The 15,219-nt window shown below is 52.7% G+C and overlaps 8 protein-coding genes across 8 annotated transcripts; 4 read left to right on the top strand and 4 right to left on the bottom strand.

Annotated features, from left to right (window-relative positions):
* Window positions 1-90: 90 nt before the first annotated feature.
* Window positions 91-1,321, bottom strand: N7510_000418 (uncharacterized protein; the record flags this gene model as incomplete). The annotated part of the gene is made up of 2 exons (XM_056972348.1): window positions 91-538; window positions 600-1,321. 2 exons carry the CDS (start codon window positions 1,319-1,321, stop codon window positions 91-93), a joined length of 1,170 nt encoding a protein of 389 aa, XP_056837465.1.
* A 307-nt stretch (window positions 1,322-1,628) lies between these two features.
* Window positions 1,629-1,835, bottom strand: N7510_000419 (uncharacterized protein; the record flags this gene model as incomplete). Its single annotated transcript, XM_056972349.1, has 1 exon — window positions 1,629-1,835. One exon carries the CDS (start codon window positions 1,833-1,835, stop codon window positions 1,629-1,631), a length of 207 nt encoding a protein of 68 aa, XP_056837466.1.
* A 556-nt stretch (window positions 1,836-2,391) lies between these two features.
* Window positions 2,392-5,120, bottom strand: N7510_000420 (putative C6 transcription factor; the record flags this gene model as incomplete). The annotated part of the gene is made up of 5 exons (XM_056972350.1): window positions 2,392-2,466; window positions 2,532-2,615; window positions 2,672-2,988; window positions 3,038-4,316; window positions 4,374-5,120. 5 exons carry the CDS (start codon window positions 5,118-5,120, stop codon window positions 2,392-2,394), a joined length of 2,502 nt encoding a protein of 833 aa, XP_056837467.1.
* A 911-nt stretch (window positions 5,121-6,031) lies between these two features.
* On the top strand, window positions 6,032-7,419 carry N7510_000421 (lipid-binding SYLF domain-containing protein; the record flags this gene model as incomplete). The annotated part of the gene is made up of 3 exons (XM_056972351.1): window positions 6,032-6,110; window positions 6,170-6,291; window positions 6,343-7,419. 3 exons carry the CDS (start codon window positions 6,032-6,034, stop codon window positions 7,417-7,419), a joined length of 1,278 nt encoding a protein of 425 aa, XP_056837468.1.
* Window positions 7,420-7,929: 510 nt separating this feature from the next.
* On the top strand, window positions 7,930-8,897 carry N7510_000422 (sucrase/ferredoxin-like domain-containing protein; the record flags this gene model as incomplete). Its single annotated transcript, XM_056972352.1, has 2 exons — window positions 7,930-8,250; window positions 8,304-8,897. The coding sequence occupies 2 exons, from the start codon at window positions 7,930-7,932 to the stop codon at window positions 8,895-8,897; spliced, it is 915 nt and encodes a 304-aa protein (XP_056837469.1).
* A 512-nt stretch (window positions 8,898-9,409) lies between these two features.
* sld2 lies at window positions 9,410-10,924 on the top strand (the record flags this gene model as incomplete). Its single annotated transcript, XM_056972353.1, has 1 exon — window positions 9,410-10,924. One exon carries the CDS (start codon window positions 9,410-9,412, stop codon window positions 10,922-10,924), a length of 1,515 nt encoding a protein of 504 aa, XP_056837470.1.
* A 335-nt stretch (window positions 10,925-11,259) lies between these two features.
* On the bottom strand, window positions 11,260-12,248 carry N7510_000424 (RING finger domain protein; the record flags this gene model as incomplete). The annotated part of the gene is made up of 2 exons (XM_056972354.1): window positions 11,260-11,990; window positions 12,041-12,248. 2 exons carry the CDS (start codon window positions 12,246-12,248, stop codon window positions 11,260-11,262), a joined length of 939 nt encoding a protein of 312 aa, XP_056837471.1.
* Window positions 12,249-12,505: 257 nt separating this feature from the next.
* On the top strand, window positions 12,506-14,454 carry N7510_000425 (rRNA 2'-O-methyltransferase fibrillarin-like protein; the record flags this gene model as incomplete). The annotated part of the gene is made up of 5 exons (XM_056972355.1): window positions 12,506-12,680; window positions 12,746-12,793; window positions 12,854-13,035; window positions 13,087-13,355; window positions 13,416-14,454. 5 exons carry the CDS (start codon window positions 12,506-12,508, stop codon window positions 14,452-14,454), a joined length of 1,713 nt encoding a protein of 570 aa, XP_056837472.1.
* Between the last annotated feature and the right edge of the window lie 765 nt (window positions 14,455-15,219).

Raw genomic sequence — 15,219 nt, forward strand, 5'->3', positions numbered from 1 at the left:
GCCGACATGAAGCTCTATTGATGCGCTGGAAAGGAAAGAAAAACCGCCGTCTATACCCAAATATAGAACCATAAACCTGTAACCTCTTAATTAGCAACTCCACATTTCAAATCCTCTTGCGGACTCCACATACTCATCAACATCGTCCAATAGGACCAACGAGGTAGGCAGTGCAACGACCTCGCGTTGCTGCTGTCTTCCGTTTGGACTGCGACCGGCCAGCCGTCGGTATAATTGAGATAGAGCCAGCCCATATGGGCATCCTGGAAACGTTGTTAGTTCCCCACCCATCCGGTTCCAGGTTTCTGGCATGCATACCTCATCTGTAAAGCCAATTGAGGTGTTCAGGTAATGAAAATAAAGAATATCGGACGTGGAGGCATTCATGCCCGACACAACGCCCACTCCGCCGGGGGCATAGACCTTGCCATGGTTCGAGGCATAGACAATCGTGCCCCCACCATCAAGGAGGAGGTTATTGTCCTTGTCCACGAAGGGGCCCTCGCACGTTTCGCGACCGGCCAACCCGGATGCTGTACTCGTGTCCCCGCGCGGGAAATCCGTTCTCAAAGCGACAGCATTTGCCGTGGCTAAACCACACGTAGTAATATGGGTCGTGGTAGCTCATCCACGACCCCTCCTCGGGCTTTGACTTTTTGTGCGGGATAAAACTCAGCTGCACGGCGTCTGGGTCCGTACGATTCTTGACCGATAATAAATCTGCTGAGAGCGGCAACTGCCAGATATCGTTCCAGAAGCTACCCCAATTCAGGTAGGATTCGCCGGTCGTTTGATCGGTGATGAAAGATGGGTCGATGGCATTGGTGATGTTGAACGGGTAAACGAGCGAGTCCTTGCCCCCGTCTGTCTCAATCACTGCGCCGTGGTCTGTCCACGCACTGCCGTCCAGGGTAGTCGTCGTGGCGACGCCAATGGCGCTGTCGCGAGAGCCATGTGTGCTGAGCGTGTAATAGCAGTAAAACGTGCCATTGTGCTCGATGGTCGTCGGAGCCCAGGGTCGTTTGCGGCTCCCCTTGTGCTGGATAATGCTGGCTTGGTTGAAGACATGGCCAACCAGCTCCCACGGTCCGCTCATATTGGCAGCCTTGAAAAAGGGGATATGTGGATCACCCTTGAAGAGATAGTAGTAGCCATTGGACTGAACTATGTTGGGATCGTGTGCAACAATATTGCCCAAGTTGGGCAGCGGGAGAGTATCGGTTGTTTCGTAGACCTGACTGACCCCACCCCCGAATGGGAACGGGGGGGTCGCCTGGATCAGAACCACGAGCGTGGGCAGCAGCCACAGAATGCGTGGCATTGAGCGAGGTATGTACATAAAGCTCAGGCCGCGCAAACTTGGCGGGAACGAACAACTTTGAAGGATACGGTTGACTACAATCAGCGCATCTTGCAAGGCTATGGATTTTGCCAGCCAGGGTTAAGGGGAAAGGGGAGGTTGGGAAAGGAGACGAAGTGATTCAGATTATGAAGATGGAAACGAGAAAAGCGGGCAGCGCACATGGTAGTTATGCGATCACGCAAGGGAGCTAAAAAAAGAGGAGCTGCTCGTTTTCTTTTTTTTTTTTTTGGACCCTGTTGGGACCCTTGTGTTCTGTCGATCGAGACTAAACAGAAGCCAAGTCTTTTAGAGCCTTTTTAGGCTGACACTTTTCTGGGCGCCGATACAAAGCAGTGACCCCGGAGTACCTAAAAATACTATGGGGCGAGATGTATCCCAAGGTACCCAGGTCCGTGTCCTTGGCCCCCTGTCGCAGCGGGACAGTTAGACGTGGCGCCAGGGGTTGACCCGGGGAGGTGCCGCAGATTATCATTGGTGGAATGGAGTGTTGCACCCGCGACAACAAAGAGGAGAAAATTCTTTATCAGTGATACCGTCGCTTACTGGTCTCGTTAGTGTCCGGAGGCTCCGTGGTGTGATTCGTGCTGTGGGTTGCGTGTTGAGCCCTTCGGCCCCACTACAAGGCGCAGTAGGAAGAATCAGGCTGCAACGAAGGGACAACACACTGGGCGTTCGGAGGACGGGTGAGTGTCTCGGCCTTGCAAAAACCTAGCGAACCCGGTGGTAGTCGGGTCTGACAACGCACTTTGTCCGGTCAATTGGACCCTTCTCGTGATCGACCGCTCCTTGCAGACCCGGGGAAGCCAAGCCTGATCGACGCCCCTTAGCGATGATCTTGTGGGCCATCCCGAGCGATAGATAAACATACATAGGTGGAATTTGGATGATGGCATTGCGCCTGGGAATTACGCAAAATTGCATAACTGAACGAAGAACCATGTGATGAGGATGGAAATTCGGATGAAGAGAAAGGGATATAGTACAGAAGCCGACCAGCTCAAGAAAGCGACAAGAAAGAAAAGAAAAGATCAGTCGCCGAGGGCATATCCGGTTAGATCCTCCCAATCGAAGACATCCAAGAAAGGATCGAATTCGCCGGGAGACTGTATAGTGAAAAAAAGAATGGTTAGGATGGTACAAAGAGGAGGGGACAAAGACTAATGCTTACGCCGAGATTTGCTGATGGGAGCATGTTCTCCAAGTCCGAGGGTAACACGGGGACCACGCCGGGAGTAGCGGTAAAAGCAGCCACCTGCAGTCGAGTCAGTCAAATCTCACCAAGACGCTTATTATTGAAAAAAGACAAACCTGGTTGGTTTTGAAACTGCCCATCCCGGGAGTGCCCAGATGCTCGCAGCTGGCATGGCGAGAAAATAATGTTTGTGCGAAAGACAGAATCCGTTCGACCACCTGCTGCTTGTACATGACTGCTTGGGTAGGCCATAGTCTGGCTTTGACCAACGCCACGATTGTCGACAAAAAGAAATAGTCCTTGGCTCCTTTGACCACCAGCAGAAATCGGCCTTCCAGGCAGACCAGGGTCGTTTCCACCAGAGAAATAAGCGATTCGGGGAGGCCGGGAAGATTGTGGATCGAAAACATGGTGGATGTCGGGTGGTCAGGAGCTAGAGCTCGTTAGTTTGCCATGAAACAGACATTGGAGGGAAAACATACCATTCCGAGATTCTCCCGAGTGCAAAATCTGACAGATTGACATATAGGCCTGTAGAGTCCATTCGCCAAGAAGGCACAATGACAACGGCCTTGATGTTTCGTGAAGCTGTCGCTGGGTCGAAAGTATCTTGCTCGCAATATCCATGCGAGACCTTGCAGAGGGGACAAATAATGACTCCCGCCGGGCCTCGATGGCAAACGGTGTGTGAATCGACAGGAGGGCTTGTGCCAACTTGGTCTCGATTAAAGCTTTCCACAGGCTCACCTTATGTTGAGTCACAGCGTCGATGCCTTCTAGTGCCGTCCACGCGGGAATCCGCGCGATATGTCGGTTTAGTTCCCAGTCCAAGCGATGAATTTCTTCGTATCGGCAACTAATGCGCGGCGAGTGCATTAAATGGCAGACCTTGAGGCGGAGCGGTAGGGATCGTACTAAAACCGACTGGAAAGATGCATCGGTAACTTCGCTGAGCGCTCGTCCCGTCGGAAGGTCGGTGGCGCCCTCGTAGAATTCGTCATCGTTGATGTTCAGAACGGAGAAAACATCGTAATCTGAGCTTTGCACGGACGGTGGCATGCCCCGGTCAAAGGCAACCTGCAAATCAAGCTCAACGATCGTTGTCCAAATCCGCCGACGCATCTCTTTGTTGAAAGATGAGATTCTCGTATACCGGCTCGGGTCGCGGTGATAGCCAGCCATCATAGCTTGTCTGACAAGAGTTCCCGTGGCGAGCCAGGCCTGGCTGCGCTTCATCCCGTGCCAATTCCATGCTTTTATTAGGAGTATAGAGATTCGCATCGAATTGATTTCCGGCCTCTTAACATGCAAATTCTCGATCCATTTTTCGGCATGCAGAACCCACTCCACGGCAGTATAGCATTTGAGTTCTTCCCCATTCTTTTCTTGTAAAGTGACCGGGTCGGCGAGGTGCCAGGCGCAGGAGAGCATCAGCAGGAGCTGAGCCGCAAATGAGGGAGATGCCATGTTGGGTGTATCCATCAAGCTCCAGAACTTGTCAAGATCCCGTAGGAAAGTTGGGGCATGGAAGATGCGGTGTGTAGATTCGATATAAGTCAGATATAAGCCTACCAACTCATCCACAACTGCACGAGATGGCAACAAAGATATCAGCGATGCCGTGGTGGGTTCGGGGAAGGGCTCATTAAGTGGAATCCGCTTCCATACCCCCTTCTTGACCCTCTCCAGGTCGGGGCGGACCTGTGAGAGAATTGGATTGGATAGTCTAATCTCTTCAGCAAAAGATCGGATGTCCAAGAACTAAGGTTGTGGTTAATTAGAACTGCTTTGACCTTAACAGCGACGGCTGAGACATACCTGTGCTACGATATTGGCATACACCCCTGATCCATTGAAGCGTGTCTTCGTCTCCCGGCCCCGCATCATCATGCGAGGCGAAAGGTCCAATTTTTGCGATGGTGAAAAGGCACCATCTGACTCTTCTTCACCGTAATCGGCCTCATCAGCCTGGGCCGAGATGGTGATATCGAGCTCGGGGGCGGGACGCTTCGGTCGCTGCACGACCTCGGAGTTCGCATAGGGCTCCTGGTTCACAGCTGCCTTAGGTGCGCCTAGAACAGTTTCCAAAAAGCAATCCCGGCGTTCGCGTGGCGGCCGGGTCCGGAACGGCGGCAGAGCATGATTGCTGTGGTGGTCCAAGTCATGATGGAGATGATAGTCACGTTGCTCTTGAGAAGCCGACGGAGCAGACTCTTTGGTTGGGACGAATGATTCCGTTCGAATTGACATGGTGCCCGTCCCCGAATCCGGAGGCGTGTGGACGGGCGTGCGGTCAACTCGTGGGGGAGCAGATATGGTGGAACCTCGGTCGGATGCAAAGGCAACGGCCGACACGGTGCTGGGCTGCTGCCAGAGAAAACCATCCTCGTACGAGCATTTATTGGGAGTTCTGCTCTTGAGGCAACGTCCGCAGGTGGGATATTCGCGATCACAGCGCAACTTGCGACTGCGGCATTGGGTACAAGCCATGGTGCGCCGGCGTCTCTTACGCACCCTTTCGGGCTGCGCAGCGGGCGGAGGGCCCTGGATGTCCGCCATTATCATTCACAGACGAAGACGATACATGCGCGACGCAATCCCAGCATGGTGCAATTGTTATGATTGCGATGAGAGCCGAGGGTCAGTCGCGGTCTGAGCTTTTCGAGAGAGAGTTTAGGTTTAGTTTCGGCTTACGTGTTGGGCCCACTTCGGTCTTATCTTGTCTCGTTTGCCTAAAGAAAGTCGGTATTATCATGGTTTGAAAGGGTCTTCTTCTGATCTATATTGCTCTTTGCACAATACTAATGCCTCAACCATCAGTCCCACTTTCCCGTCATTCCGGGACGGCCCACTGCGGCTCACTTTGTGTTGGCCGCCCACAGGTGTTCCGAGAGATCTTCTCTGGTGCTGCGATTATTTGCGGTGATGCAAAATTGTCTTCCAAAGCATCTATGCCCCTGCATAGCTACCCGCACCTATACCCCTCTCAGGCCCGCGTTGACAACAGCATACGATGCGGCCCGGCTTTCTTAGAAGAGAATAGTCAACTAGCTAGTTAACGTTAGTTAGTCCCCAAATGGTGCTTACAAACACTGCAATAATAATGAAGTATTTTTCTAGCACTTGGTTGCACTGATCGGTTTCCGTGATCTACGAAAACTATTAGTCCCCACCTACGACCCTACAGCCTAGTATGGTTCCCTAGCAGCAGAAGAAACAGCGCCTCGTTGATTGATGCTCAAACTGCATGCTGACTGTATCACAGAGCCTCTTTCACATATCCGTCCGAAAAAAAGACTTGGCCCCCACTTCCGCATGTCCTTCCGGTGCGCCATCAGAAAAGGGGCTTAGATGCTGGCTCAGCCTTTGGATTGCACCACTCCAACCATAGGCCTTAATTACCCCTCTGAGGCCCCCGTGAACCCCTCAGGGAAACATATTTTTGATAAATCATTAATATATTCCTGACCCACGCCATGTCGTCGGTGCGTTCCGAGCCAATAAAATCTCGGATGCATAATCCCTTTCACAATCCATTGCCGGCCTCATTATCCAGTAAGTTTATTTCTATAGACTCCAAGGGCTTCGGGATAAGACTAACAATGCCTAAACAGAGGAGTGCAAGAAAGCCGGCAAAATTTTGAATTCATTCATCAATCCGAAGGAATTTGGCAGTCTCGACGGCGGGACATTTCTGGATGGCGGGGTACCCCGGAGCGTTCTTTCCAGGGCAAAGGTGAGACTTTCAAATGAGAAAAAGGCCGAACTGAATCTAATATGCTTACAGGGCCTTGTGATCTTCACATCCCTCAAAGCTGGATTTCTGGGCTCTGTCCGGTTTGGGTCCGGGCTGATTGTCGCCCGACTCCCTGACGGCACCTGGTCAGCTCCTTCGGCCATTGCAACAGGAGGTATTGGTGTTGGCGGCCAATTCGGGATGGAGCTGACTGACTTTGTCTTTGTCGTTAACACTGAACGAGAAATGAACAAGTTCGCCCAGGGCGGTTCTTTGACTCTCAGTGGAAATATCAGCATTGCTTTCGGCCCCATTGGACGCAGCGGCGAGGCGAGCACCATGGCCAGCCGTAAAGGTTTCGCGGGGATGTACGCCTATTCCAAAACCCGTGGTATGTACGGCGGGCTCACGCTTGAGGGTGGCGTGCTCGCGGAGCGGGCTTCTGCCAACAAAAAGATGTACGAGCGGAAGGTCACTCCAAAACAACTACTGGGAGGCGAGGTGTCTCCTCCGGCCGAGGCTGAGCCATTGATGTGCGTCCTGAGATCGGACGTTTTCACCCTCGAGCCAACACCCGTTGAAATTGTTCCTGAGGTCGTCTCGGGGCAACCAGATGAACAAGCAGGGGAATTATCATCACAGCGGACAACCGAGCCACCAGAAGGAATCTTTGAGCTGCCTGCTGAATATCCGGCCTCTGATGTTCCCAATCCTCCTGATGCTCCCAGTCCTCCTGATTCTCTCAATCCTCCTGATGTTCCTGATGTTCCCAACATTCCCGATGCTCCGGTTTCCCAGCCGGACACTGAAAGTACCGAGATGGGCACTGAAAACCGGCATGAAAGATCGGGAAATTCTACGGGTAACCCTAATGATGCGTCTCAGGATTTGGTCACTCCTGGTGAAGCACCCGCATGGTTAGCTGGTTTCATATCCAAAGAGTTTGGTCTTCCCTCAGAAGAACCTGCGCCGTCGGCAGAAAAGCCTGTTCAGTCCTCACACAAGCCAACAGCCTCTACAGCGTCTACTGTGCAGCCTGAGAAGAGCCGTCGGGCCTCACTTACTCGCAAGCCCATACCATCATCTTCGGTGGATAGTTCTGAACAAACTTCGTGGCTGGATCTTTAGCGTTTTCACCTTGTTTTGAAATCTGTCTTCCCTTATAGATACCCACCCGATCTGCAGATTATCCGCTCGTCACTTAGCATGCAAGCTATTTTAGCGGTAATTGCCTAGGTATACCTCTGCGGAATATTTAATCTATCATGTTCATGTTCAATCCGTACATAGACCTCAACCAAAACAATAACCCTAAAAGTTCAGGCGCTAGGGCATTGACACCTCAGGCCACAGGCATTAGGCGTTGCACTATTGTGCGCCTATTTGAAGGTAATTAGGCAGGCAGCACTAGCCAGCTCGCTCTCTACAGTCAGGGCTGCCAAACAGTGGATCCACTAGGAAATTGTGAATCTGGAGATTGGCTCCGAGCTCGGCTTCGGGGCTCGGAGATACTAGATATCGACGGCCGAGGAAAGGCTATATCTACCGCAGGCAGCCACAACTCACCTCGGAAGTAAACAAAGAAACCCTCCCCCCAGAAAACAAATCGGCTGAGACATAGTGTTTGTGACTCCAACCATGCTGCGCTCGCTGCTGTCGTTCGGGCCCAAGTCCACTCCTGCCAGTCCAGATGACAATAAAGAAAACCACTATTTATTCCCCACAGTGGATGCTGAAAGCGACGGCGCAGATTGCCTGAAAGACTGTGCAGATTGCACGATTCATTTTCCGTCCAAGGTCAAGGTTGAGACCTCGCGTCCCCTCTATGGCCACATCAAGGAGTTTCATGCCCATGTCCTGGTTGCCACGGGGCGGTCCGACTGGAAGGAAAAAGTCGAGCAAGAGAAGGGAACATTGATGGAGGCGCTCGATCAGCCTTCCGCCAAATCCAAGCGTGGGGTATGGTTCCTTTGTCTTTCCCATTATAGATATTCCCTAACGTTGGATACCAGCGTATTATGGTCTCGGCCTCCAATCTGCAACTCCCCGACCACGAGAACCCGCAAGATGCGACCCAGCAAGCAACAACGGTGCTAATTCTCCCATCATTTACCTTCGTGGACCTTGTCACACCAGCAGATACGCCCGAATTAATAAAACGGTTTGTCGACACGCCAGCGGCCGATCAACAGACTGAGAACGGTGCCTCCCCCGCATCTAGCATGACCGCCCGCCCCTGCGAGCTGGACTACGTAATCCTGCTGTGCTCGCACCGGCGGCGAGATGCGCGCTGCGGAATGACTGCGCCGCTCATTAAACGGGAACTCGAGCGACACCTGCGTCCGCGCGGACTGGACAGGGATGCGGACGATACCCGGCCTGGCGGTGCGGGCATTTTCTTCGTCTCGCACGTGGGCGGGCACAAGTTCTCCGCTAATGTGCTGGTGTATCGGAAGAAGACGCAGCAGATGATTTGGCTGGCACGCGTTAGGCCTGAGCACTGTGAGGGCATTGTTAAATACACTATTCTGCAGGGGAAGGTCGTGCACCCCGAGACGCAGCTGCGGGGTGGGTTTGACAGGCCAAAGGGGCTGACGAGCTGGTGAGTATAGTCTTTTGGGGGGGTTTTTGAGTATGCAGAGCAGCTGTGGACCTTTTTTTACAGTGCTTCTAGAGCAACCCAAAGTTTCAGCATAGGTGTGGCGTTAATAACTAAATAGGAGCCAAGGTCTCAGTCAGTAGAAAATGAAGTATTTAATGACTCCAGTAATTACTAACTCACAACAATGCGGCTGTCGCCAAAGCGAGTGGCTGAAAATGTAGGGTTCAGGCCCACCCGTGACACGCGACGTCAGACCGCGTTAAGTAGTGTCGCGTCTCTTCTCAGCTCAGCATCTCTTCACCGACTCCCAACCACACCATGCGATAATGGCGGACTACGCCCTGGGGTCTCGTGCTGAGGTTGCCAGTCAGGCTGTTGACTTGCGCGCGGAATTAAAATCATGGGAGAAAGCATTCGCGTTGGCCAACAATGGCAGGAAAGCGGGTAGGGATGATATCAAGCAGAACTCGGATATCGGTAAGTCCAGGCGCCAGGGTTTTCCAACCAATTGTGTTGATGGGATCACTGACTCCTTGTTTTCTCTGTTCATCAGCCGCCAAATACAAGGAATACGGTCGACTCAAGTCCCTCGAGTCCTCCCTAGCTCGACGCGAGAATCAGCGACATGATGCCCAAGATCATTCTAAGAAACGCAAGCATGCATCGCCTTCCGGCCCAGAGGCGCATGTCGAGTTTACGCCACGCAAGTCCGCCAAGGGCCTCTTCACGACTCCGTCTCACAAGCGGACGACGAATGCCCATCCATCCCAGTTAGACCCATACGACTCGCCATCGACGCTCCGCAAACTCTTCAGTCCAAGCGCACACCAACCAAATATGCCAGCGCCATCTCCTCTGAAAGCTTCAATTGGGCCAACTCCCCAACGCGATGGGAAAGCCCTAGGACTCTTCGATCTTCTATCCGAATCGGGCGGGAGCGCCCCAACTCCGTCCGGGAAGAAGCAGGCGAATACGCTTGCAGCCGCCTTTCGAACGCCATCCAAACGCAAAAGGGTCGACACGATCCCAGAAGCGCCGGAAGAAGAACAGCAGGAGGAAACACCGCGGATGGCTCGGACCCCAGCCTCCTCGGCCAAGCAGTTTTACCTGGCGAATCTGTTCGCGACTCCCACGACAATGCGCTATGCCGCGATGGTAGAGGCGGAGGATCTTAAAGAAGCGGGAGAAAACATATCACCAGATCTACCACCTCTAGCAGCCCCGGGAGCACCCCAGTCAGAAACACCATCCTTCCTACGCCGCTCCAATCGCTACCCGGCCGCTACTGCCAACCAGAACGGCCCGGGCCTCAGTCCAATTGTCTCTCGGAAACCACTTCAATTCGCGAGTAAAGGGCTATCGCATCTCGTTCAAGGTCTCCGCGACATGGAAGAGGAACGAATGGATGATGAATGGGATGTGCTCGGTGAGCTTGAAGAGGAACAAGAGGCCGGCAATGTTGAGGTGGAGGACAGCCAGGTACCCCAGCAGGAGCAACGCCCAATTTACAAGAAGAAGGGCCAGAAGCGGACGACTCGCAGAGTGATTATGCGGCCGGTTGCCTCTAGACCAAAACCTGCCGCGCCTGCAGAACCTGATTACGAGGATGAGAGTGAGGATGAACTGGCGGCAGTGCCAGAGACACAGCAACCGAGCAAGCCGAATGACAGCAATGGTGTTGACCTGGGAGAAAACGATGAAGACGACGCCGCTTCCCTCCACCCCATGTCTGAGCCAGATCTCGACTCAGACGCAGATCCAGAGGTCGAGTTCGACGGCGACTCTGACTATGAGGAACAATCCAAGCCTATTGCCCGGAGCAAGAGCTTCTCTGAGCGTATCAAGGAGGCTGTGGCTTCTGCGGTGAAATCAAAGCCCAAAGAGACTACGGAGAAGAAGCTAGGCGCTCCAGAAACGAAAGAGAAAAAGCCTCAGTCCCGGAGAGTCAATCCTCAGGCTCATGCGAACTTTCGGTCGCTGAAGATCCGGAACAGAGGTTCCAAGACTGGAGGTCGTTTCCGGCGAAGATAGGAGATATGCTGATACTGGAATTTATGAATAACGATTGCGTTGACTGCGAGCATGGATTAGATAGTTTTACGTGCTTCATGAATGCTACAATTAAAGCTTGACATCGCACCGCAAGTGCCTCGAGTTCAATTCCAGTAAGATTATATCAACATGTCTCATCAGGTCATAATGTCTATAATGCAGCCATCTGTCAGGAGCTCTCTAGAGCTCAATCAGGAACATATCGAGCCCGAGCATACTGTAACCGCCGTGCACGAGCAGCAGCGTCCTGAGATCTCGAACGATACGGCGGTCGCCGAGTTGATCGCGGCTTTGTCACTCGTTCGGCGAGAGGTCTATCCCGGCGGGAACCCGGTGTCGCCCCCGAGGCAACCCACCAGACTCCCGCGGTCCGCTGTCAGGGGGTTCGGCGGGGAACTGGGATATTGGACATGCCGATCCCAGTCTTCAAGAGAGATATACGGACTTCTCAACCACGCCTGCAGCTCATGCAGGAACAAACGAGCATTATCACGCCCAATAAAATCTCGCAACAGCTCCTCGGCTTGCCCAGCACTACCCTTCATATCGACAGTGCGGAGGATAGCGACGATATACTCCAGCAGGAACTCAGCGTTGTTCGCCCTGCGATTCTCCAACCGTTGTTGTCCCGGCCGAGATACCTGGCCCTGGCGCTGCTCTTCTTCCTCTGTTTCGGGGTTCAGAAAGCTGAAGACGCGCAGTTCTCGGCGGATCCACTTTCGAGCGCGCGAAACGAGCGCCTCGTCGCGGTTGAATAGGTCCGGTGTCAGCTCACGATACTGAGATAGGCGGTTGGATCCCACGCGCAGGGAATATAGTTGGTTGCGGTATACATTGCGGCGGCGCAGGAGTGGATCGTCAGGCCGCGGGGGTTGTAGGTTTGGATGAACTCGTCGGGACGGTCTTGCGCCACGTCGAAAGGGCGGGCGCGGTTGAGTAGCAGAACCAGAGGGAGGTCGATTCGTACTTCGGGGTGGTAGTTTGTATACCTTCGGACCCTGGGGTGATTTCAAGTCATATTGTACCGCGGTCAGTTCGCTCTTGCCTATTATCTGATCAGTAAGTGTTCCACAGTGGCCAGTTGTGAGCTCATACAGAGTGGGCAGTTCGGCCGCTGCTCCAGCCAGCTGACAAGACACAGAAAATCGAAGTTCGCATGATTGCAGGGCACTGCGACGCCAGGCTCGGTGATGGAGTCGAGGCAGATGACGCAAGGGTTGGCCACACTCTCCAACTCCTCATGGGCTACCTCCTGGAGAGTTCGCTGGAGGATTTCCTGGCGCAGATCGACATCGTCTGCCATGGGCGAGAGAGTGTGACATGGGCAGTTGGGGCAGTCGGGGCAGTTGGTCCGTCGAGGCGGCAAGTGATCTGCCAGCGGCAAAATTCCGGCGCTTCTTTCTTTCACCTGATCTTCCATCCTCTAGCACACACCACTCTTCCCTTGCTCTTCTCCCGTGTCTCTCCTTCTGTCGTCCACCTTCCTCTCTTTTCTACGCAATGAACTGCCCTGGACAGGCTCTCAACTAAACCCTGACCAAGACCAAGACGGCTGGCAGAATGTTTGGCGGATTGCGCTCTGCCAAAGCTGTGGTCTCCGAGACTCGTTCGCGTCTCGATCCTACGGCCATGGCATACGGCCCTGCGAAGGAGTCTGTCCATAATGGCCTCCAGCCGTTGGGTCGCACAATCACCTCGTTGAAGCGGTGGTCCGTCCTGAACAAAGAGCTACCAGGTTGGTATATTGAACGGGCTTGATACGGACTTGTTTAACTAACCGATTTCTCGCTTCTGCAACAGCTGTCTCTGATATTCGTGCCATCCACGTTTATGATTTCGACAACACCTGTGAGGATCTTCGGATCGCATAACCCTCAATGTTGAACACTAACATTGGGACGTTGATAGTGTTCTTGAGTCCTCTTCCGAACCCACAATTATGGAGTGGTCAAACCATCGGCTTCCTTCAAACACAGGAGTGCTTCGTGAATGGCGGATGGTGGCATGACCCGAACATCCTCTTAGCTACAGGCAAGGGAAAGGATGTCGAGGAAGCGCGCGGCTGGAATGGGTGGTGGAACGAACAAATTGTGGGACTGCTGAGCTCTCCGCTCAAAGATTGAAGGCTGACTCGTTCAAAGTATCACCTGGTGACACTCAGCATGCAGCAAAAGGATGCGCTCACCGTGCTCCTGACCGGCCGGAGTGAGTTCGGTTTTGCAGACATCATCAAGCGAATGGTGGCTAGTCGGAACCTCGAGTTTGACCTGATCGGCCTGAAGCCTGAAGTTGGTCCCAATAGCGAACGATTTTCGTCGACCATGAATTTCAAACAGACTTTCCTCGAGGACATCATTCTCACCTATAGCCAGGCTGAAGAGATTCGTATCTACGAGGATCGTGTGAAACAGTAAGTTCCTTATTGCGTGCAAGATGCTTCCACCCTGACCATTTATTAATGCCATATCAGTGTGAAAGGATTCAGGGATTTCTTCGAGAATCTCAACAGGGACTTCCAATCCGGGCAGGGTCCTGTACTGCGTAGGCCCATCAATGCTGAAGTCATCCAGGTGTCCGAGGGATGCACATTTCTTGACCCCGTAACTGAAACCGCCGAAGTGCAGCGCATGATCAATGCCCACAATGGTATCTTGCACCACCCCCCAATGGGAAAGGGCAAGACTCCGTACAGCCGGCTGCGGATCAAGCGCACTGTCTTCTACACCGCATATTTGATATCCCAGGAAGATTCCAACCGCATGACACAGGACCTGCTGGTCCCGATCCTACCACCAGGCCTGGCTGAATCAAATGACCTGAAATACTTGGCTAACAGCATTATGATCACTCCTCGCCCGGCCTCCAAATCCATCCGGAACAAGGCTGGGGGCATGGGAAACAAGCTAAAGTGGCAGATTACTGGAACGGGTGTCTTTGAGAATCGTGTGTGGGCAGCTCGAGTCTCGCCTGTTCCTCCAACTGCGAAATACTTCACGGAGAGCCCTGCGCCTCTGATCGTCCTGGCTGTCCGCAAAGGCGTCCGCCCAGCTGAGGCAGGGAAAATTCAAAACTGGCACCCCGTTCCAGCCGACAAAGCACTGAACTTTGAAACTGTCGTTGGAGAGAAGGCTGTACTGCGGATTGAAGAAGACAGCGAATGGGAGAGCCAGCCGGCGAGAAAGAGCACTAAGCGCCACTTGCAGCAGGAGGGAGACGATGAGATTTTATATCCACAGAGTGGCGATTATGACAGTCGCTCCAACAACCATAACCCTTACCAGCGTCTTGCGGGTGAGAACCGCTCTCACTATGACGATGGTCCTCGTCGAGGCTCTCATCGCAGCCGAGGCCGGGGCACTGGCCGCGGACGCGGATCTGCTCGCGGCGCTCGTGGCCGCGGTCGTGGTCGTGATGGCGGGGGCCACCCGGGGTATCGGTCTCTTGATGACTATGCCAGTGGATATGATGGATCACACGACGAACAAGGCGGTGGCTTTATGAATTACTGAGTCTCTTTACTTCTTTTTCTATCATGGCGTCGGGACATTGTTAACATGAGCTTCTACTGGGGTGCGGTTTGCTAAAGTCTATACTTTGCAGGCATGGTTGTTTTCTGGCGTGCATCAGAAAAGGATTAGGCGCAGGTGGTATCCATAGCCTTCGGCGTGGAGAATTCTTAGATCATTCTCAAACGCGATATGATTTGTTTTTAGGCGGTTTAGTGTCGCCGTGTATGACTGATGTCGCACAATGAGGTCCTATGTTCTTCCATCACAAATGAAGTAAGATGAGTTATCCTTATATCGAAGCAGTGTTGAGTATCTATCCATGAAGCATAAAAAGCCCTGCTTGAGCTGGTCGACATATGGAAGTGGTATACTTAAATTGCTATCAAGTTAAACCCATAATAACAAGAGTGAGTGTTCGGGAGTACGCACAGGACGACTTATTACTATTACAGTCAAAAAGTCCGACTAGTCAGAACCAATTGGGACCTTAAAAAGCTGAACGAGATTCGAAAACACCTTTCTTTCTTCGGAGAAAATACAATGTTTTGAGTCATGACGTCAATCGGTCGAGCCTATATCCGTCGGGAACTCCCAGGTTTAATTGCCACGGCCTTGATCCCATTAATAAGACAAATTGGCTTGGCCTGATACTACTGAAATTCGTTATTGCCACATCCATGCTACCGGATGTACGGAAGTACGGAAGAAATCACTAAACCCTGCAATTGAAATTCCAGGCATGATATAATGTAGTATATAGATGAT

The sequence above is a fragment of the Penicillium lagena genome (genome assembly GCF_028827675.1).
Source record: "Penicillium lagena strain IBT 129212 chromosome Unknown utg000001l_segment0_segment0, whole genome shotgun sequence".
Lineage (NCBI taxonomy): Eukaryota > Fungi > Ascomycota > Eurotiomycetes > Eurotiales > Aspergillaceae > Penicillium > Penicillium lagena.